General features: G+C 53.7%; 1 protein-coding gene across 1 annotated transcript; it reads right to left on the bottom strand.

The window, feature by feature from the left end:
- Positions 1–388: 388 nt before the first annotated feature.
- Positions 389–22495, bottom strand: MPP1 (MAGUK p55 scaffold protein 1). The gene is made up of 12 exons (XM_044234649.1): positions 22307–22495; positions 12219–12362; positions 11908–11986; positions 11239–11324; positions 9347–9415; positions 7628–7824; positions 6200–6306; positions 5345–5425; positions 4470–4550; positions 2550–2752; positions 2291–2365; positions 389–1000 (listed from the first exon to the last, which is right to left on the bottom strand). The coding sequence occupies exons 1-12, from the start codon at positions 22406–22408 to the stop codon at positions 824–826; spliced, it is 1401 nt and encodes a 466-aa protein (XP_044090584.1). The 5' UTR covers positions 22409–22495; the 3' UTR covers positions 389–823.
- Between the last annotated feature and the right edge of the window lie 310 nt (positions 22496–22805).

Raw genomic sequence — 22805 nt, 5'->3', positions numbered from 1 at the left:
CAGCCGGCTGCCGGGTGAGGGGTGGAGTGGAGCCATTTCCCCCTGCGTCCAGATTCATTTGAGCCGCTGGTCATGGGGCTGCTCTGGAAACCGTGTCTGGAGAATGAAGAGAAAACTAAGGAATGGCTGCCAGGAGAAGAATGGGCTGATCACACCTTTGCCAGCCACCTTGTGTGACAGGTCACAGGTCTGTCTCTGGTCCACACGCAGCACCACATGGCGCCCTGCCCTGCATGCGCCCTCACAGGAGCTCGGGGTGCCTTGGCCTCTGTGTGCTTGAGGGCGACTTCCAAATCCAGGAGAGGCAACTAGTGGATGCCGTCCTGGGGGGCTCGCGGGTGGTGCCCTTTACCTCTCCAGGGACCCAGAGATTGACAAAGTCTTGGCATTTTAACACAGCAACGTTTTTATTGCTTTGGAGGGTTTCCCTAGAGCAGACAACCTACTGCACAGCCACTGCAGTTTGGCGTGTTAGAAAGTTGAGGTTACAGATGCTGAGACGGGAGAGGCCCAGTGCAATTGCAGGTGGAGGAGCAGAGGCTTTAAGGAATGAGGCCCTTCCCTCTCTGATTAGCAGCTGCGCTTTGATAGTACTATGGGCTTCAGATTCCTGGAAGCCCGGTCAGTGGGGCTCCGTCTCTCAGGAAAATCAGAGCCCAGCCAAGAAACTTGAGCAACACTGACCCCCGCCGGCCTAGGGAGGACAACTGCAGAGTGCTGGGAACGGACAAAGCAGGTGCAGAGTCCCTGCTTGCCTGAAAGCAGGGAGAGTGGAGCAGACCGCTAGGGACGGGCACGGAGCAGGTGCCCCTTTCCCGCGAGCTTAGTAAACCCAGGAGACGGGCACCCACTGCGGAGACGTGCACGCCTGGTCAAAGGCTTCTTGCAGTTTCTTGAGGGTCTCGTCAACGCCGTTGTTGACCAGCGAGAGGTCGAAGTAGTGCGCGTACCGGCCGCGGATGGCTTCCGAGTCCTTCTGCAGCTGCTGCAGCGCTTCCGTCTGCAAAGACACGACACGCGGGGCTGGAGCGGGCCCCACAGGCTGTGGATGGGCTGTGCGGGACGTCGCTTGTGGGGACCCCTGCCTGGCTCGGAGTCCCAGGCCTCACGACTCCAGCCCCGGAGGCCTCCGCTGAGAGCGGCTACCAGCGGGCCGGAGAGAGCAGAACACCGCAGTCCCTACGGGCTCTCGAACGAGGCCGGACCGGAGCCCAGCAGGGACTCGAGCAGCGTCTTGCCATTGCTGCTGCCACCGCGGCGGCCATCCTAGGACGAGGGCAGGGTGACTTACGACCCCAGCCCTCTTTCTAGAACCCTGAACGACTGGCCAGGAAAAGACAGAACTCCATAAAAACGTCTACATCGCAAGAAGTGCCCCACGCTGTGTTGAATGGGGAGCAATGCTTATGCCCGTCACGGAGGGCGACAGCCAAATCCGAGTTCCCGGAAAGCGGTGGGAGAAAGGCTAATGAGCCAAGAGCAAAACGAGCTAAGGACAGGACCAGGCAGTTGGCAGGAGAGATACAAACGGCCCTCAGCAGTCGGGAGGACACGCAAGCCCTTAGCGGCGACAGAGTAGTGAGGCTCCGTTTCCCCAGACCAGTCCCACCGGTAACCAGTAACACGCTCCCGCACGGGGTCACGAGGAAGCGCCCTCCCAGCGAGCTCTCAGTCCCCATCGCAAGCACCTGGCAACCCTGCCGCACGCACTGGCCACCGAGTACAACAGTATCCGGGACGGCCGGGCGGGACCGGTGACACAGAACGGTCCTGCCACGTGTGCCCAGGGGATGCCACGTGGCCACGAAGGCTGAAGCGGCTCAACCACACAGATACGGAGCGCTCCACTGTGTTCGACAACAGTGGGGACAGGAACTCCAAGGCGTGCTGAGCAGGGGCGGCCCTCTCCGTACATCTCGGGTCTCCTGGTGGCTTCAGTGCCATCTCTGTTCTTCCCACCGAAGCCCACGTTGCACCAGCGTCAGGATCTGCCAAAGTGCCCGTTTCTGCCCCTGGACCCCCAGCACCTGTGGACCTCGGACTGTTCCTGATTTATTCTGTCCATGAGCTGGCACGGAGGCCGGCCTTCCGCGCGGTTTAGGAAGTGTCTGCCAAGTAAAGCAAATGCGCCCCAGGCCCTGTGGCTTCCTGGTCTTGCAGGAAGAAGGGCAGCAATAGCCCGGAGGCTCAGGGGAGGTCTGGTCACAGGCTGAGCTCTGGACTGATGTCCCAGTCCTGACGAACCCGGAGAATGAACCTCCACCCGCCCTGCGGAACCCTGGCTTCCCACCTGAGCGCCCTGGTCAGTAGGCGCCACGAACACAATGAACGGTGAAAGCTCCGCCGTGCGGACGATCTTCAGGGTCTAGAAGAAGAGGAAGGGCCAGAGTTAGCCACCCCGATGACTTCCTTCCGTTACACATCTCTGAGCATCACCAAGCCCACTGCTATTCCCATCCTTCCCGGTTCAACTGTTCTGGTTTTAGAGAATTCCACCAAAACCACGTGCACCAAACCTCATCCGTGCCCGCCTTGCCAGGCCTCCCCACCTGGGGTTCAATGTCAAGGATGGCGATCTTGTCCTGCTCGTGAATCTGGTGCACGGTTTCAAATTTGGTGCCAAACATGTTGCCCTGGTAGCTGCCGAACTCCAGGAACGCATTGGCGGAGATGCTCCTGGCCATCTCTTCGGCAGAGATGAAGTGGTATTCCTTCCCGTCTTCCTCATTCTTCTTGGGCGGCCGTGTCGTGTCTACACAAGAAGCCAAATGCCTGATGAGACTGGGGGTCCTCACCGTCCCCTAGGGCCTTGGCCCATGGCTTCTGTCCATGAATCCCAGCTGCCTTCCGTGCACAGGATCCCGCAGAGCAGGAAACGCCCTGTCTATCTAGAAGGTACTGGACCTGCAAGCGGCAAAGCCCAATGTACAAAATTCCTATCCCTTTTCCTATATGAAGTTACATACCTCTTAAACCACCAACCCCAGGAATATGAGAGCTCAGAACTAGAGAAAGGACAGCTGATTATATATATTTTAAAATATTTTATTTATTTGTTAGAGCGAGAGTGCACAAGCCAGGGAGCGGCAGGCAGAGAGAGAGGGAGAAGCAGGCTCCCCCCTGAGCAGGGAGCCTGACATGGGACTGGATCCCAGGACCCTGGGATTATGACCCGAGCTGAAGGCAGGCCCCCAACTGACTGAGCCACCCAGGTGCCCCTGATTATATATTTAAAGCATATCTATGGGCTATGGTTAGGATTTCTTGAAAGCGTATGTAAAATTTCCTTTTTATAGCGTGGAAAGAAGAGTACTTTGGTTTGGTTCAAACTCATTTTGTTAAATGTTGGAACATTCGTAAGTCATAGCATTTACTATTATTCATATAGATTGTCCTCTAAGACGTGCTCCACGTATCATGGCTTGCAACACAACCCCAGCACCCGTCTCCAGTGGCCCTCTCCTGCATGATCATGAGCCTCTGCTCGTCTCTCAATCCACAAGTGCTCAGGCCTCTCTCTTCCCACCTTCGAAAACAACAACTCTTCTTTACTGGCTGTTTCTACTTTCAAACTTTCCCACTCATTCCTCCACCCAGGGCCGTCTGCTTTCTGCCCGTGGCGTGTCACTTATCCCTAAAGGCAAAATACAGAAACGAGGAGTAAAAAAATACTAATAGCAGATTCGGAATTTAGTTTTCAGCCTGGGTGGCTCAGTGAGTTGGTTAAGTGTCTGCCTTCGGCTCAGGTCATGATCCCAGGGGCCTGGGTTTGAGCCCCACATCGGGCTCCTGCTCAGCCGGGAGTCGGCTTCTCTCTCTACCCCTTCCCCGTTCGTGATCTCTCTCTCTCTCACACACACACACTCTCTCTCAAATAAATATATAAAATCTTAAAAACAAACAAACACAGAATCCCGTTTCCTACTCTGATAAGCACAATCAGACTATGCGGACTCTGGGAATGCAAGGCCTCGGATTCCTAACCCTAACCTCTAACCCTAACCTGACCACTGGCCTGATTGTTCTATTGAGGACGACTGCCCAGACTGTGCCTTTCCTGAGCGCTGCTGTGATTCAGAAGACATTTCTGGAAAATCAGAGGCAGCCCAGATGTCAAGCAGTGGTGGATAGCTGTAGCCACTCAGAGGACTAGGATTTAGGCACATGAGAAAATGTTGGTAATATAAAGTAACATGAACAAAGTAAGAACTTTTTAAAGATTGTATCTGTAAGGAATGTCTGCACCCAACAAAGGTCTTGAACCTGCAACCCACAGACCCAGAGCCGGCCGGGCAGCCCAGCATCTTCACCAGCCTCTGCTACGCAGGCGAAGAGCACAGAGAACAGCAACACAGCAGTTACGTACACACACTTGCATCCTTCCCAACTGTGTTCTGTTTTTATCATCAAACATGTATGATAAAGTCGCACACAGATAAGGGCACTCGGAGGACCCCAGCGGTACTCACATGGGGCAGGGTACGCGAACTTGTCTGGGTTCTGGCTGAGTAGGGCATTCTTAATGTGGCTGCGGCCGACGCCACTGGCTCCTGTGGACGGAGAAAAGAAAGGCTTGAAGACGGGAACCGGGCTACTGTTGTCATCAAGGCTTCCATTTCTTTCCCCAGAGACAAAGGCAGGGACAGCCTTCGAAACAAAACGTGGGTGACAGTGAGCTGGTGTGGCTTCCAGACTGAGGTCAGGGAGGGGCCAGCACGGTCTGGGGCTCCAAGCCCTTGGTCCCAGTTAGGAGAGGAGGCTCTAAGGGCCGAGGATCAGGACTCAGAACGTAACTGTTGTTTCCAGAGCAGCAGCTAACACATGGGATTTTCTGTCTCTTTTCTCAAGATACTTGCTTTACTGAACTCTCTGAAATTAGTGGAACTGATTTTTTGGGAAGATTTCATTTATTTGACCGAGAGAGAGAGAAGGCACAAGCAGGGGGAGCAGCAGGCAGAGGGAGAAGCAGGCTCCCCGCTGAATGAGGAGCCCGATGCGGGACTCGATCCCAGGACCCCGGGACCATGACCTGAGCTGAAGCCAGACGCTGCACCGACTAAGCCCCCCAGACATCCCAGTGGAACTGAATTTAAAGGAGCGTTTTTCCTGGGAATTTCTCCGGAGCTGTAACGGAGTTCCTCGAAGCAACTAATGTTGCAAGCTGGGGAGGGGGTTAAACCCACCGCAACTACTCAGCTGCCGCACCACTTGGGAGGCTAAATCCCGAAGGCACAGCTGTGAGGACTCAGAGCCCCCGAGACTGGACCCCCTTTCCCTCTTTGCATCCTCCCCGCCTTCCCGGATGAGCGGACCGAACCAGCCACGCGACAGCCGGAGAAGTTACCAATCAGCACCAGGGTCTTCCTCTTGAACGCAGGGAGCCGGACAACCTCCTCATAGGAAACAACATCCAGCTGGTCAAAAACTGTGGACAAAGAAGGCCAAGCGATGTGCCCAGGCACAGCCAGGAAGGTCGAGGCAGGGGCACGTGGGCCTGGACTCGCGGTGACCTGGCTGGATCTCGGTGTCAGAAGGCAACCTCTGGTAGGCGACAGCTACAAGAGCCTTAAGTGACCCCCACTGTCTTCATGTAAGCTAGCCGGGGGATGGAGGGGACCGCTGGGACACTGCTGCACGGCCGCCGTCGGCAGGGACAAGACGGTGGCCGGGCCGGTTGAACACATGCTTACACGCCGCACACGCTCCCCCGGCTCCGGCCCGGCTCCTCCCACGTCCTGCCGCCGCGTACGACCGTCTGGGGATTCCTTGGACGCTCACCCCTCGGACGCTCTGGAGCCCCCCGTGCGGCTGCCCGGCCTGTGTCCCTGACCCGCCCGGCGGACACAGCCACAGGAGGAAAGCCGTGTATTTCTATTACCTACCACGGTAGGTAATAGAACCAAATCACTCTTAGTTCTTGGGAAAACACGCCTTTCTCTGCGGCTGCTCGGATCATGAGCTGGTCGTGCTGATGGACACCCTGAGAAAATTCTGGAAGGCTGTTTGGCTGGCTACCTGAGGAGTGAGGAGTGCGCGGCTGGGAGCAGACCAGTAGCTTTCCTTCCCGTGTACTGGGAAGACGAATGTTGTCATGAAAGGAAAGCAGAGGACACAGCCTACTCTCCGCAGCGACGGTCCCCCTCACGCGACACTGTCCCCCGAACCGCCATGCAGCAGAGGGGATGCCCGGGAAGCTTACTCGAGCTGTGCTTGGCCAGATACTTGTCTTTGTACTTCTTCTTCTTCCCGAACGGGCTGCAGCTGGGGGCTTCACTGGGCGCGGACTGAGCCACACTTGCCACCCGCCTGGCAAGACAAGATGACCCAGAACGTCAGGGGAGCCTCAGCGCAAAAGCCCGGGCCGCCCACCTGCGCCCGAGCCCTCCGGACCAGGGACGCCCGCGGGGCCAGATGTCAGCTCCGGGAGTTCGAGCCCCAGGTTAGGAGGTGAGATCACTTAATAATAAAATCTTGCAAACTGAACAACCTCCAGACCGATCTGCCAAAACGTCTTTGACCCTCCCATGTCTTACAGCCCTCGGCGGGTGTCTTATCCCGGCCCCCCCCACTCTGAGGGGCCCCTCCTGGCTCTCAGCCTGGCCTTCTCCCTTCCCCGCTGTCTCTCCGTGTCTGTTTCTCAGCCTCTCCCCAGTGTCTGTGTCTCTCTCATACGCGCCCCCCCAGTCTCCTGCTCTCGGTGTCTCTGCTGGTACAGCCTCGGCTGCCCTCTCTCCCGCCCCCCTCCCACCCCACCCCTTCCCTGGGAGTAGAAGGCTCTGGGTCTGCAATGAGCATGGTTTAGACCAGCACGGAGGAGCCCAGCTCGAACCATCAGGCTGCACTGAGAAGGATGTGATGGTGGGAGGGGGTCACTTCATCCTGGACGCATTTCCAACGCCAAGTGTTTGGATGAACTCTCCAGAAAGGCATGGGAGGCGTGTCTGCAGAGCCACTATGGGAGCTGCAGAGACTGTCTGTGAAAGTGCCTCACGGACCGTCTGGGGCGCGATGAGGCGTGTGCTGCCCACAGACAGGCAGGCCTCAGCAGACCCCACTTACGATAGCGACGGCTACAGCGGCCACTGCCAGGCCCTCCTCAGCCTCCTGCCCGTAGTGTTCTTCACACGTGTTGCCTCTGAAAATGGCCCAGAAGCCACAGCCAACCTATTTGGGTCTGTCACCATGAGCACGCAGGGCTGGCACTATATTTCATTTTTGCTCTGATTCCAAATTTAAGAGTTTATTTCTAGATCCTCTCCACCCTGAATGTGGGGCTCGAACTCACAACCCCGAGACCAGGAGCCACACACTCTACCAACTGGGCCAGCCGGATGCCCTTCCTTTGTTCCTCTAATTGGAAGAGTTTCCTTCTGTAGGACACTGGCTGTGGTTTGGATGACTCGCACAGGGTCAGCCCCAGAGATGAGGTCAACCAGAATTCAGGGTCCTTTACCTGTACTGGCTTGTGAGCCAAGCCCATAGGCTTGCTGCAGCCCCCACAGCCGTCACGCCAGGTAAGGCCGGAGGCTGGCTCAGCCAAGAAACAGGGTAGTGCAGCTAGGTGACCACGTGTGGCGAGCCTGGGGCCCCCGCACTGGCCCACTTCACCCTTACGAAAGCGGCTCACCATTCCTGCAGCTCAGGAGAAGGGATCAATCCTGCGGATTCCTTGGAGGAACCTTCCACCCGCCCCTGCCACCAGTTACTGTCATCTTTGTTGATTATCTTGATGATGTCCCCAGTAACAAACTTCAGTCCCGCCTCCTTGCAAGGGATCAGATGGTCCTTTTTGGGGTCATAGTCAAACTGGGCTCTCATGAACATCTGAAAAGTAAGGACAAAGCAGCTACTACAGGAAATGCATGTTTCCTTGGGAAATCTTTTCATGGTATGTTAAATAAACAATTACGAATGTGTCAAAGGTCTTAAAATATGGATACCCTTTGTCTCCACGATGCCCTTCTAAGCACAAGTTGTCAGTTACAATGTATGGAAAAGCAAGTTCACTACAGCATTATTTACAAGACTACAACATGGGAGTCAAGATAATTTTCCAAGAATAAGGACTTACCTAAGTACAGCTGTCTACTGATATTACCAGGCCAACTATAAAAATCACTGTGTAAAAGATATGTAGACATCCTAAAGATGTTTAAAAGGTTCCAAGGAGATATTGTGAACAATTTCACATGAATACACTTGACAGATCCTTTACGAAACACAATTTCCCAAAAGCGACACAAGAAACTGAAAATATGAGCCTGACCTATCTCCACGAGAAAGCACCGAGCGCTGTTACGGAACACCACCCTCCTCTAACCCAAACACACAGGCCCCACTGGAATGTAAAGGGAATCTGTCCTCACCGTGGCGGCTTTCACACACATCCCTCTGCCAACGGCCAATCCACACACTCTCCTCCACCAAGGCCGAGCTGTCTGCAGAAGGGTGTGGACCCACTGCTCTGTATGTCACCTCCAATTGCTCGCAGAGCGATGTGTATGAGGTAGAGTCTCCACGAATTTTGAGTAAGTGCCCTTAAGACTCTTTGCTTCCGCTGGCATTATCAGTGCCTGGGCTATTTATTACTGTTTTTTGTGTGTGTGTTTGTTTGTTTTTGTTTGGTTTTTTGTTTTTTAAGATTCCATCCATTTACCTGACAGAGACCGAGAGATCACAAGCAGACAGAGAGGCAGGCAGAGAGAGAGAGGAGGAAGCAGGCTCCCCACTGAGCAGAGAGCCCGATGCGGGGCTCGATCCCAGGACCCTGAGATCATGACCTGAGCCGAAGGCAGAGGCCTCAACCCACTGAGCCACCCAGGCGCCTCTAATTTATTACTGTTTTTAAAAATATTTGCCAGTTTGCAGGGCACATGGGTGGCTCAGTCGGTGAAATGTCTGCCTTCATCCCAGATCATGATCTCGGGGTCCTGGGATTGAGCCCACCGTCATGCTCCCTGTCTAGCGGGGAGTCTGCTTCTCCCTCTGCTCCCTCCCAACTCATGCTCTCTCTCTCTCTAATAAATAAAATCTTAGAAAATATCTGCCAATTTGCTTGGCGTAAAATGATACTGCACACATTTTATGTCTCTCTGCTGACTGGTAAAACTGGCCATTTTTCCATACGTTCAATGTCCATTTGTATTTTTCCTCCTGCGAATTATGTCTTCATTTGCTTTGCCCATTTCCCTTCTTCCTTTCACATCGGTTACTCCTTACAGAAGGAAGGTCTGCCTGTTTGCACCTGCATTCAGAGAGCCCCAGGCAGCTACACTTATGCTATACTGAGAACTTAAAATGAGAATCATGTCATTTCAGTCAAATCTCAATAAATGGCATCACCTACCTGCAGTGCTGGAAGACGACTTTGCTGGTTGGGAATTACTTTTAATGAGATCATTCCTTTGGTTTCTTTCTATTGAGAAAGGAGAAATAAAATTATAATGGATATATAATAGATGATCTGGGGTTTCATAAAGTCTTATTTTCGCCCTGAAGATCCCCAAAAGGCGTTTTTTTTTTCCCAACACCCATCTTTACCGTACACCTTGAAACTTTGTAGGACAATTCCTTCTCCAATATCAAAGTCTCATGTGCCCCCATAAGCCAATGGGACAACTTGGAGATGCACAAAGAGTAATGAAGAAAAAGCGAATGACTTTGCCTCCTCCCCATACTAACCCTAACAGGTTTCCAGACAAACTAAAATGAATCTGGCCCACATATACCCATACTTTTCTCCATGCCAAAGAAAACATTTGCAAATGTTTGTACATAGGTCCATACTCATATGTATTTATTTTTCAAAAATAATTTTTTTAACAAAAAGGGGATTATACTCTGTAGAGCATTCTGTAACACGCGGTCGGTTCAGCTCTACTCCCCGTTACTGGGCATGTTGGTGGTGGCCAGCTTGTTTTCACTATCTGCTGCAACAGGCATCTTTTTTTTTTTAAGATTTTAATTATTTATTTATTTGAAGCTCTGTCATTAGGCACATGGATGTTCAGAATTTTTTAAGATTTTATTTATGTGAGAGACAGCAAGATCACACAAGCAGGGGGAGCAGGAGAGGGAGAAGCAGATTCCCTGCTGAGCAGGCAGCTCAAGCCCCTGGGATCATGACCTGAGCCCCGCAGCGCCCCAGCAGTGAGCTCATCAGCCCAGGAGGCTGCAGGCACGGGCTTTGATACCGTGTGCTTGCATCAGGTTCAAAACATACCCGGGTGCTTCCTCTGATCAGTGAGGAAGAGATACTGAAACCCTGGACGAGAATAGGGGATTTCTTTTTTTCCTCCCTACGGTTTTTGCCTCAAGTCTTTTGAGGCTCTGTCCTTGGGTACACGATGTACAGGACTTCGGGGTTTCTGTACAAAAATCCCGAGGGAGAAGCAGACTCCCCGCTAGACAGGGAGCATGATGGGGGGCTCAATCCCAGGACCCCGAGATCATGATCTGGGATGAAGGCAGATGTTTCTAAAGATAAATGTGGCCCGTGTCACCTCATTTAGTTGCCGTTGTTGTCCATTGTTCTTTTAGGTAGACTGTGCACCCAACGTGGGGCTCAGACTCCCTAGTCCGAGATTAAGTCACCCGCTCCTCCCATGGAGCCGGCCAGGTACCACATGAGGCCTTTTCATGAGAGCAGATCCCAGCTCTCTGGTTCAACAGCCCTGGTCACTGCTGAGTGCCTGATGGGCGTCTCCCACCGGCCGTGGCCAACCACACCCGACCGCCCCAGGTGGGGTCTGCTTCGGTTGTCTGAAGTAAGCTCTTGCTCAGCATGGGGCTCCAACTCACAACCCCCAGATCAAGAGTCATGGCTCTTCTGACTGAGCCAGCCAGCCAGCCCTCCCCTTTGCATTTATAATCTCCCGTCCACTCTCCATAACCGATCTGTGCAGAGGGACTTCTACCTGCGGTTCGCAGATGACAGAGAAATGACTTCACCTGTTTGTAAGGCTAGACCCAAGGACGGCCGGGTTTCAGAGCTGCCAATAAAGACCAACGCTTTCTGACACCCAGTCCAGTGTCCGTCCTAGGGAGATACTGTGGGCCATTTGCCTTGTTTGAGAAATGTACTAGATGAAAGTAGAGAACGGCCACTTCCTGCACAGAACAGAGATTAGCGGCGGGAAGAGTCCCCTTGGTGAGGTACAAAGACTTGATGGGAAAACAATGCCCACTGACACCAATGTGCATCCACACCTCACAAACACAAAAACAGAAAATACCCACCATCGCCTTCTGCAGCTGATCGACTGAGTGGTTAGTCACATTGGTGCCGTTGATCTCCAGGATCTCATCCCCGACGTGAAGGGAGCCTGCACGAAATGAAGACTCCGTCCGCAAAGAGCACAAGATACCACAGGGAAGTGGGCATGACCCAGAGCACGTTACACGACCGCGGGGGGAGGGGATGGCTCTTCTGAGCCCCTGAGGGATGTGCCAAGGCAAGCACTTGACAAAAGCACCGTGTCCTTGCCAAGTGTCATGTTGCTTTGTCATTTAGCTAAAACCCACAACTGCCACCTAATGGTCACATTGACCAACGGTTCGAGTCTATGTGCGGAGCAGTTACCAGTATCTGCGTCGCCCTGGGTAGAAAACAAAGTCCGGACTGGAAGAGGGCAGGGCTCAGAGGCCGGCATGAGTCGGGATGCAAGCAGCGACGACCGCGGCCACTGAGACATATCCCCCCCCCGCCCCATCACACAGAGCTTTTACCAAACGATGCATCGAAAAGCGACGGCCCCTTCGTGTGAAGGAGAGACAAGGTACTTGTAATGCTTTGTTTTTGGCCTGACCCCCAGCGCACAGAGATGCCCTGGTCACGAGGGCGACGCTCGCGTCCCGCGCCACTCGACGGGGCCATCGGGGGAGGCCCAGCCCCGGAGCCCCGGATACCTTGTCTGTGGATCATGCCACCGTGAAGGATCCGCGCCACGGTGCACGACTGCTTCTCGTTCAGCTTCAGCGTGATGCCCTGCGCGAGGACAAAGCACGGCACACGTGAGTTTCAGCTCCTTCTTGGGTCATCTTCAGGACGGCTGAAGGGGTTTCTTCAGAGAAAGACTTTTCATGGGTACTTGGGGTTCGCAACGGGAGGAGGCATGAGAGCTGCCAGGAGGAGCGCGCCAGGGGAGGGCTGGGAGCCTGGGGACACGGGGACTCGGGCGTGTGAAGAAGCGGGGCGGTAGGGCATGAAAAGGGATTACCATGGGCTCTTCCGTGACCTTCTCGAACTGTATGAGTCGCACCTTCCGTACCTCCTGCCCTTTGGCCTGGGTCGGGCTACCTGGGGCAGCGGAGCCATTGGTGTACATGTCCTCGGTCACCGCATTTGCCTGGTGCGCCACAGCCTGGCAGGTCCGAACAACAAAGCAACGGGTAAGGGAGCAGCAGAGGCCTGCCATCAGTCTGCAATCTAGAAGGCTCGGAAAACCAAAGCTTATTTCACAAGTCTGGCATCTAAACCAATGGGAGCTACTTATTAAATGTTATCATCCAACGTGTCTATCCAGTTCGCTACAAACGGGAAGAGAATTAGGCATGTAGGATCAGCCCTGGCCCAGAATGATGACAATACCACTGAACCCCGATCCTAGCCCAAGATGACCTCTCCACCAGGACCCTTTTCTCCCAACCTTCCACAGACATGCACAGCCACGTGCCATGTGCACCAAAAGATGTGGACACGGATGTCATCACAGCACTATGTTGTAGAAGAAAATACTACGAAATTTAATAATTGGAACCATTTGAACATAATCTGAAGACGTCATGCTCCTTAAACCATAAATGTTTCCGTGTGTTTTCTAAGAACAAAAAGTTTCTCAAAGATGAAAATTTAGCATTTTTTTAGAAGATTCTATTTATTTATGTAACAGAGATAAAGACAGAGCACAAACAGGCACAGTGGCAGGCTGAGGGAGAGGGAGAAGCAGACTCCCCACCAAGCAGGGAGCTAGATTCAGGACTCTAACCCAGGACCCTGGGATCACAACCTGAGCTGAAGGCAGACGCCCAAGCGACTGAGCCACCCAGGTGCCCCCCAAATTTAGCATTGATACAATACTATATCTGGTCCCCAGTTTCTCTACAAATTTTATCAAGTATCCCAATAACATCCTTTCTAGCTATATATATTCTTTCCCAGACCAGCATCCAGGATCATGCAATGCATTCAGTTTTCACATCTCTTTAGCCTCCCTTAATCTGGAAAATCTCCTCAGCCTTTGTCTTTCATGACCTTGACATTTTTAAGAGGATGGGCCTGCTATTTTATAGATTCTCAATTTGGGTTTGCCCCATGTTTTCTCATGATTAGGTTGAGGTTGTACATTTTTGGTAGGAAGCCCACAGAAGTGATGTTGTCTCTGTCTCCTTTGCTGGTTCTTCCTGTTTCTAGTCCATTAATGTGGAAGTAGCCCAGAGCTTGTGGTAAGAGCTAGCACAGTGGGGAAGGTCAAGTGGAAATCTCTGACTGCGTCCATCACGCACCCCAGATAAAACAGTAAGTCACAAACAATATGGCCAACCAGAGGAGGCAGAACAGGCCTGAGCTTGGTTTATGGAAGAGATGCTCAAAATGGATGGCAACTAAACTCCAGCCATACCCGGGGTGGGGGCCTCAGAAACAAGGGGGAAGGAAGATCTTCCCACTAGGGATGCAGCAAGTGTTAAGGAAAGGGCCGTGGGAATATCCCCAGGTGTGAGTGTGTCTACCTAGAACTAGAAGTGACTGAATGAGTGAATCTAGTAGCCAAGGGCCTGGAGGGGGAAAGCACTGGAAGAGCAGAGGGTAGAGGCCTGCAGACAGACACGCATCTTGTAAGATAGGGGTGCGCCTTATGAAGTAATAGAAAATGATATTTCAATTTTAATTTTAATTGTAATTGACTGCACCCTTTCTAAGAGGTCATCAGAAACTCTGATAAGCTGTGACGTTTGAAGGAGTGTTAGTTATTGGGTGGCCTCAAAAGAGGGAAGTGTGGAGAAAGGGCCTTGTGTAGCAACTAAAGCTTAAAAAAACTCACATGACACATATGTCACATGAGTCCTGCAGAATTTGCTATGAAAATAGAACTGTATTGTATTTAGCAGACGTGGGGCACCTGGGAGTACAGGAAATGCTCTAGGGACATGGTAACCGCCGTATCTGCACATGCGCACCACGCAGCGAACCTCCGTACGGAGCTATACGCAGGCCAGGTTTGAGCCGCTGACTCTTTCCACTACACCTGGCTAACTCTGGGCAAGTTTCCTGACCTCTCTGTGTTTTGGTTCCCCATCTGCAAAATGAGGAGAGTAACAGGTCACCCTTAACCACGGCTGTAGAAAAAGGGCAGCGTTCAAAATATCGTGTATCCCTTCATTTTTAATTAATTTCTCTACCGGCAAATGAAAACCTGTATTCTCCAAAGCGCTACAAAGCACAGTGCTTTCTGCTCAGGCAAGATAAAATGCGTCCTAAGTAATTGTGATTCAGGTTCAAGTTGGCAGCCTGTGTAAATGAAAGAAAGGGGGAAAGAGGGGAGGGAAACAGAAAAAGAAAACAGGAAGGCATTAGGGATGAGAGATTTCACAAAGTTAGGACAGCAAAGCCAGGAACCCGCTCCCGGAAGAACCAGCCTCGGAGGACTCTGCCGTCAGCAGAGCACAGTGGCCTGGGGCTCAGGAGTCCCTGCGCAGGAAATGGAAGAGATGAGGCCTGAGGTGAAAAGAGCTCCCCAAATGCTGCCCATCTGGCCCTTGGCTCCCCGCTTTCAAGGCAGGAAGAAGGGCCAGGCCATCGGACACTGATTCATGTGTCCTCGGCCAGAAGTGCACGGCACAGCTCAGATCATGATCCAGGGGTCCTGGGATGGAGTCCTGCATCGGGCTCCCTGCTTCACGGGGAGTCCGCTTCTCCCTCTGCTTCTGTCCCTACTTGTACTCTCTCTCTCTCTCTCTCTCCAACAAATACATAAATAAAATACTGGGGCGCCTGGGTGGCTCAGTGGGTTATGTGTCTGCCTTCAGCTCAGGTCATGGTCTTGGGGTCCTGGGATCGAGTACTGCATTGGGCTCTCTGTTGGGCGTGAAGTCTGCTTCTGCCCAACCTTCCTGCTCATGCTCTCTCTCTCATTATCTCTGTCTCTCTCAAATAAATAAAGTAAAATAAAATAAAATAAATTTATAGGGGCGTCTGGGTGGCTCAGTGGGTTAAGCCGCTGCCTTCAGCTCAGGTCATGATCTCAGGGTCCTGGGATCGAGTCCCGCGTCGGGCTCTCTGCTCAGCAGGGGGCCTGCTTCCCTTCCTCTCTCTCTGCCTGCCTCTCTGCCTACTTGTGATCTCTCTCTGTCAAATAAATAAATAAAATCTTTTTTAAAAAATTATAATATAAATATATAAATAAAATATAATACAAATATAAATTAAATATTAAAAATAAATTAATAATTAATTAAAAAATAAAAACCATCTAATTAAAAAATGGGCAAAAGCCCAGAAGCCTGGGCTGGCTCAGTGGGTTGGACATCAGGTTCTTAATCTCGGCTCAGGTCACAGTCTCAGGGTCCTGGGATCTGCGCACACAGGGCTCCGCACTGGAGGTAGAGCCTGCTTGGGATACTCTCTCTCCCTCTGCCCTTCCCCATACGCACACGCTCTCTCTCTCTAATGAATAAATAAGTCTTTTTTTTTTTAAATGGGCAAAAGACAGGAACAGGTATCTCACTGAAGACGACAAGGAAGGAAGGCTGGCTATCGGGGGGAATGTGAACTATACGCCCAGTGAGGTCCCACCACGAGCGCATCACGACAGTGAAGAGAAAACCAGCGACAACCCTAAATGCACATGAGGACGTGCAGAAATGAGTCTCTCAGGCTTCCTGGAGGGAATGGGAAATGGCATGGCCATGTGGGAAGAGAGTTAGGTCCGTTCCTTCATTCTTTCCTTCTTCCTAAGGATTTTAGTTACTCATGGGAGAGAGAGAGGCAGAGGCAGAGGCAGAGAAGGAGGCCGAGGTCCTCCAGGGCCCGCTGCTCTCTGCCCCTCCGCTCCCCTTCCCCCTGCTTGAGCGCACGCTCTCGCTCTCTCCGACAGATAAGTCAATAAACTCAACTGAACTTGTCTGCAAAGCACACCCGGCGGCGCGGCCGAAAGCCGCCGTCGCCTGCAGCCCAGCTCCGGCCCAGACGGCGTGCTGCCAACAAGACACGCTGGACGGCTCGGCCTCCGGGAAAGTAAGAGGCCGCGGCACGCGGCGACCAAACAGTTCTTGAAAGCACAGCCCCCGCTGCCCCACGACCACGTGGCTGACGCTCGTCACAGCGGAGCAGCTGCGGGGCGTGAGCTTGTGCACTTCCCGTGAACAGGCTCCGGAAAGCACAGGACAGGCAGAGTCCCGCTGCAGCGGAGGCGCCCTCCTCTCAAACTGGCCGGCTGCGCGCTCCGGGCGCTCTGACCGTCCATCTGCATGTGTTCTGGAAGGAGGACTCCGGGGACACCGACCGTGACTGCTGCCCCAAGACGATGGGTGTCAGGTGTCACATTTCTGGCCTCGGAGCAGGAAACGCAACTCGGGACTGTCCCGGACCCTCATTTACGAATGTCTCACCACCAGCAACTGTGGGGCCGAGACAGCTGCGCGCCCCGCCTGCGCCGGAGGCACTGCCCTGGCGGTCGTGCGCTATGCCCGGTACCACCGAGTCGGCCCCGCCGCTGCATTCCTCCCCCCACCCTGTAAGGCTCCGGCGATAAGCCGCTGACGATTCTCCCCAGCTTCCAGCCTTGGCGGGCCCCCGCCGCATGTGGCCCACAGTGAGAGATGAGAAAGTCTCAGTCCACAGAGCACAAACTGACCCTTGGAAGGGGAAGAAGCGTACGCGAGAGTGAACTTGGAACAGGCAGATAATGGCCGCGCTCACCCCCTGTTCCTCTTCCTCGGCTGTACCGCGAAGACTGTTTTTACCACGTCAGCCTTTAAAGTAAGGACTCAGCAAAGCTCAGCAGAGGCAGGACACATTCCGGTTGGCAAAGTTCAAGAGCTGCTATCCCCAAGGTTGGTCTTTCGAATGTGCTGACCCGTCAAGGTGCTCCCCGTGGTGACGGAGTCACCGGGACACTCACCCAGCAGCTGCGAACGATGAGTAAGAGAAATGGAAATGTCCAAAGCGCTGACTCAAGAACTCACTGGCCATAGCAAGGCTTCTGAAAGCCAACTTGGCTCTGAGCAGCCCCATCTTACTGGGCCAGTGCGCACTCCCCAGGGTCTGGCGGGCTTCAGGGTTCCTCAATCTCACGGGGCAAATGCCTCCAACGCGCCTGCCATATCTCCTCATGACAGACGACTGTGGGGTCAAGGTTACACACGTGTATACTGACCCTTGACGTCTGTGTCCACACACGCACACACACACACACACACACACAGCCAAGGTGATTCCCTGCTCCGATCTGTGGGTCTGTGACCACATGAAGCGCAGGACGTCCTCACAGAGTAATGCGCTGCAGTCTCCCCTTTGGCAGCTCATTGCTGTAAGGGGAAGTCATTAATTCCTTCATTCATTCATGCAACATAAATGATAAATGGGAAAGATAGTGTCCATCAAGTTTAAGGTAATCTCAGATCGTAAGTGCTCAAAGGGCACGCAACAGGGTTTTCAGCTTTCCTCAGAACTGGCAAATGGAGCTCCGCAAAGGCTTCCTGACCGGTGAGGAGGGTGGCAGCTGCCAGGGAACGAAGAGGAGAGGTGGACAGAAGGGCAAAGAGTTGGGATTCAGAGCCCAGTTTTGCCTCAGGACCTTGCATCCCGGGCTTCTTGCTACGCAGCGGGCCACAACGCGCGCCTAGGAGCAAGGGGAAGGCGCTTGCCTCCTGCTGGGGACTCTCAACTTGCCCATCTTCGGACTGACCGCAGAGCAGGCATCTGTCCTGGTCCCTGATCTGCCCTAACTTGTCTGTTTGCACAGCTGGCGATGCATTCCCCTTGGGGATTGTTCATCCCGTCCCGTTTGTCCCCTTGAGCTGGAACGTGTAAGTCCCGCACAGGCACGTAGGACAGGAGCTACAGTCACTCTGAGTCACAGCCGCCATCGCCACCAGCGCCACGTGACTGAGTAAGTAGTAAAGGCCGGCCTAGAGTTCGCTTCAAACTTGAAAACCGCTGCCCTCCTCTCCGGGGGGCCCGGAGGCCCCCGAGCCCTGGTGGAGGCAGGGGGGCTCTGGTCGAAGAGGAGGCACCGGGGAGGAAACGCGCGGCGGCTCCAAGAGCCCCGTCCGAGGAAACAGCTGCGCCCGGGCTCCCAGGGCAGAGGCCGCGGCTCACAGGAAGCTGGATTTACAAAGACTCGAAAAACAAACTCGGCGGGGCGGGGCGGGGCGGGGGCGGGCGGACGGGCTTGGGGGGAATAAAGCCCGGATTCAGGGCCAGCGACGGCGCGCGTAGGCGGGAACAAACATTTGCTCGACCTGCCGGGGACCGGCCGCCGCCGCGCTGCGCAAGGCCGGCCGGCAGGGGGCTCACGGCGCCGGCGGCGCCCGCGTCGGACTCTGGATAGAACCGCGGAAAACCGAGGGAAAACCGAAAGGAACACGCGAGCGCCTGCCCAGCAGATGACAAGAGCCGGGAAGCGCCGGGGACAGGAGTCTCCGGCCAGAACGGCCTTACAACTGAACGTTAACTGGACGCACTACATCCGTTGCCAACACGCGGCAAAGGTCAAGTCTCTGCAGACCCTCTTCCAACGCGCTATTTACCAAGTGTTCAGAGGCAAAGGCTCCTTCTCCTGCAGGGAAAGTGACTTTGAGCAAAAACCTGCGTATGTAGGTACGTATGCAGGTACGTGTATTGCTTCTATGTGAAGGAAGAGGAAAAAGGGAAGAATCAGACAAAAAAATTCTGGTTCCCTAATTCAGAGGTTTTCTTCCCATTTCTCACCCTCAGGGCCCCCTCTCCGCAGACTCACTCTTGCCTTCCTACGCTCTACACCCAGGGCCTCCATTTTGAGCAACACTGAAAGGTTTGAGTAATTCCCCGCTTACGGGTGAAATGTCTACACCAAAGAAATGTCAAGCCCGGGGAACATTTGACCGTATCTCAAGACATGTTTTGACTGTCACGACTGGGGAGGAGTGTGTTACTTTCCACCACGAAGAATGATCACACTCAGGGCCACAGTCCACAAGAACCTCCACGGCTTCACACATGCAGCTGGACCGGCCGGGAACGCCATTCCCCAGTGCCGCCCGGGAGTCGGCCGGACGCCGGGTCCGCAGACCAAAGGCTCGCTACGCCTGCGCCTGCGCACAGTGGGCCAGCAGTGAGCCTGCGCACGACAGCCCACCGCCCACGTGACGGGCCACGGGAGACTGCCCAAGCACCTACAGCTGGCTGCGAGCTGACGCTTCCTACGGCCTGTTTTTATTATGTCCTTTCCCAATGGGGGACAGGCCCAAGGGAATGTTGAGAGACTCTCAATGCACTACCGCATGGGAAAGTGCTGTTTTGAGCAGGGTGTAGGAGGACTTCCACAAGCTAAATGTATTTGCAAAGAATAAGGCCAGAGATGGCTTCTGAGTTTCTCAAATAAAAGAAATATACTTAAATATGGGAGATGGACTATACTTCCTCTGCTACAAAAACGATTTTTAAAGGATGTTATTTATTTCAGAGACACAGTGAGAGATAGCACAAAGCAAACTCGCTGCTGGGCGAGGATCAGGACCTGAGCCCAAGGCAGGTACTCAACTACCCTTACGGACTGAAGCACCCAGGCGCCCCCATACATTTTCAATATTAAATGTAAACTATAGTCAGAAGTGAAACTTTCGGGGACACCTGCGTGATTCAGTTGGTGAAGCATCTGCCTTCAACTCAGATCATGATCCCAGAGTCCTGGGATAGAGGCCTGCATCAGGCTCCCTGCTCCACGAGGATCCTGCTTTTCACCCTCTTCTTGTTGCCTCTTCTTGTGCTCTTTCTCTCTCCCCCCAGTAAATACATAAATAAATAAAATCTTTTTTAAAAAAGTGAAACTGGGTTTTGAGTCTTTAAAACTTTCACAAAAAGCATTCCCCTTAAATGAAGTCTTCAGCTTCATCATTTTCCATCACAGGTTTTCCGAGACAGCAAAATGTGCTGATGCTCTGGGACAGGCAGCTGTTAGTGAGATCTTGAATGTACCAGGGAAGTCCAAGTGTTGGACAAGCATTATCTCCCGTCACCATACGCACAAATCTCCAAAGAGGTACATCTGACAGAGAAGAGAAATCTTGGGCACAAAGAGCCCAGAAGCTTGCCTGATACACAGCGAGAGGCAGAGCCCGTGGTGGCAGCAAAGATAAGAGTCTGAGAAGAAAGGTGAACCTCAAGAAATCACTGGAGACTCTCCCTCCAACGTCCGCACTGTGGCCGATCTAGATGCTACTCTGCTGAAGGATTTAGCACACTTTCTTTCATCTTCTTCAGATCCTTACGAACACCAAACTGGCCAGCCAGCAGCCCGTGCTCAGTAACTGACGAGGAACTCGACAGTGCCACCAACCCACAGATGCTAAGGGTGTGCACCACGACAGAGCCTTCAAGGGCCAGGCCTCTCTTCCACAGGGCAGGCAGTCTCTCAAGCCCATCCCCAAAAGCAGGCCAGTTTATACAACGCCTGGTCATTTAGCTGTATGTGGGGTTCTGGCTGTGCTGAGTGGAGGGGGCCTGATAGAAAAAAAGACTGCATACAGTTTGAGTCCATTTATAAGGCAGTCCGAGAAAGGCCAAATGCTCATGTCAAAATTCAGCCTGTTGCCAGGGTGATTTCCAGGTTTCTGGGGGTGGGGTAATGACTATAAGGGACCAGCAGGGAACTTTCTGAAAGGTGAAAATGTTCTCTTTCATGACTTGGGTAATGGTTACATGACTGTATGCATTTGCGAAGTCTTACTGAACAGACTGCATAAATTTATGAATTACATGTATGTTGGTCACACCTCAGTAAAGCTGCTAGAAGTCAATTTCATAAAGAGATTTTATTAAAAAGTCAAGGCTCAGCCAAGTGAAGTGATTATAGAGAATGCCTCTGAGGAGCCAGGTGATTTTAGCTCCTGATTCGCTCCCAGTGCACACTTCACGGCGGACCTTCTAGTTCTGTGTTCCCCACCCGCTCACACCGGCAGTCAGTCAAGCCTAGAATCCCGCCATCATGGCTGGAAAGCACACGCAGGTGTGAACAGCATGCCGATGCCTATCACCTGTTCCCTTGAGCTACTGGCCCAGTCTATTGTTCTCCTGTGTTTGCTTTACCTGTGGGTCTTCAGTGTCCTCATCTGTGCAAGTGGAAGCTTACGCTAAATCTCTAATGTCCACCTCTTCAGTCATTTATTGATTCACAGACATTTCTGAGGACCTATTTATTAGACATTTAAAATAAAAACAGTGAGCAGAAATAGCTGTGTCCTGAACCATCCTGCAGTCTAGGAAGGAGACTCAGTCTGACTTCTGGGCCTTGGTCCAGTGGACAGTGCAGCTGACGCCTGGCTCTCGCTCTCTGTGTCTCTCTTTCTGTCTGTGGACATTTACTCATAGTGCCTGACCACCAGCCCATGAGGAAGGCCAGGCTACGCGGAGGGGCTGCTGGGCCTATATTCTGGGTTAGGAGTCACCCAGGGAAGGTGTTGATGATGCACGCCTGTCTACGAGACCACCTTATTTTGAGGGGTGAAATCCACACTCGGAACTGCGAGAGAGAATGCAAAAACGGTCAACATCCTTTCCGGGCATCCTGGGTGATGGAGGTTAACAGCTATCTACCACCCATTCCAGGAATCACCTCTGGAATCTGGGGAGTGCCTGTCCACTGGACAATACACAGAGGCAGCACAAGGGGCCTTCCCGAAATGCAGAGGGACGCTGAGTGAGCGCTTTGGAGGCAGACCTGGATTTTAACGGCCCTTTCTGTCGACCCCGACACCGCCGGCGACAACAAGCAGGCAGTTTCCTCTTGTGGGATCTGTTCCTAAAAGTCTTTCTCTCACCCTGACTTCCGTCCACGAAGAAGTTTTCCTTGACCTTAACCAGCACTCTGCACAGGCCGCGGCCTCTCCTAACTTCTACATCCAAGGGGCTCTTGGGGAAAACGACCCCCCGCACTTGCGGCCGTCCACGTCGACCCCGGCAGCCGCCTCGGCCTCTCCTCCGAGGACGCCCCCCACCCCCCACCCCGGGGCCCGGGCCAGGGAGTCCCGCAGGTCCCGCGGCGGGCGGCGCGGCCTGCAGCCCTGCCCTGGCCCCTCACCCCGCGCCCGGGGAACCGCGGAGCCCTCTCACCTCTGGCCGGCCGCGCTTCTGCAGCAAGTGCTCCAGGTAGAGGTCGGAGAGCGCCGTGCGCATGCTGCCCCCGCCCTCGCCCTCGCTCGCCTTGAGCGTCATCCGGCCGGAGGCTGAACGCGGGGCCGCCGAGCCGCGAGCAGTGCGGAGCCGGGAGTGCGAGAACCGAGGCCTGCGGGGCGGTGGAGGCGGCGGAGGCGGCGCGCGGGGCGGGGCGGAGGCGGAGCACCGCCCTCACCCCGCCCCTCGGCCCCGCCCCTCGGCCCGCCCTGACCCTGAGGCTGACCCAGAAGGGTTCAGGGGTGTAAAGAAAAGCGCGCTCGCAGGGCGGAGGGTTCCCCAGCTCGGCCCATACTCGCGGCCTACTGCGTGGGGCAGCAGTAAGATGTCCCTTCAACCGCAGGCTTTACCCAGAAATCTCTGCGGGCCCCGAACGTTGCGAAAATGCCTTTAAGGCTCTTTGGGCTGCAGGTACCCTGTGATTTACGTTGCTGTCAGC

The sequence above is a fragment of the Neovison vison genome, chromosome X (assembly GCF_020171115.1).
Source record: "Neovison vison isolate M4711 chromosome X, ASM_NN_V1, whole genome shotgun sequence".
NCBI classification, from domain to species: domain Eukaryota; kingdom Metazoa; phylum Chordata; class Mammalia; order Carnivora; family Mustelidae; genus Neogale; species Neogale vison.
The sequence above is the reverse complement of the archived record's forward strand: the minus strand, read 5'-3'. Positions and strand labels throughout refer to the sequence as shown.

Coding starts and splice junctions, on each gene's coding strand:
- MPP1 (XM_044234649.1), bottom strand. CDS start 22,408: ATGACGCTCAAGGCGAGCGAGGGCGAGGGCGGGGGCAGCATGCGCACG. Junction 4,551..5,344: donor GAAGACCCTGGTGCTGATTG/GTAACTTCTCCG, acceptor CTCCGTCCACAG/GAGCCAGTGGCGTCGGCCGC. Junction 2,753..4,469: donor GTTCGCGTACCCTGCCCCAT/GTGAGTACCGCT, acceptor CTTCTTGTGTAG/ACACGACACGGCCGCCCAAG.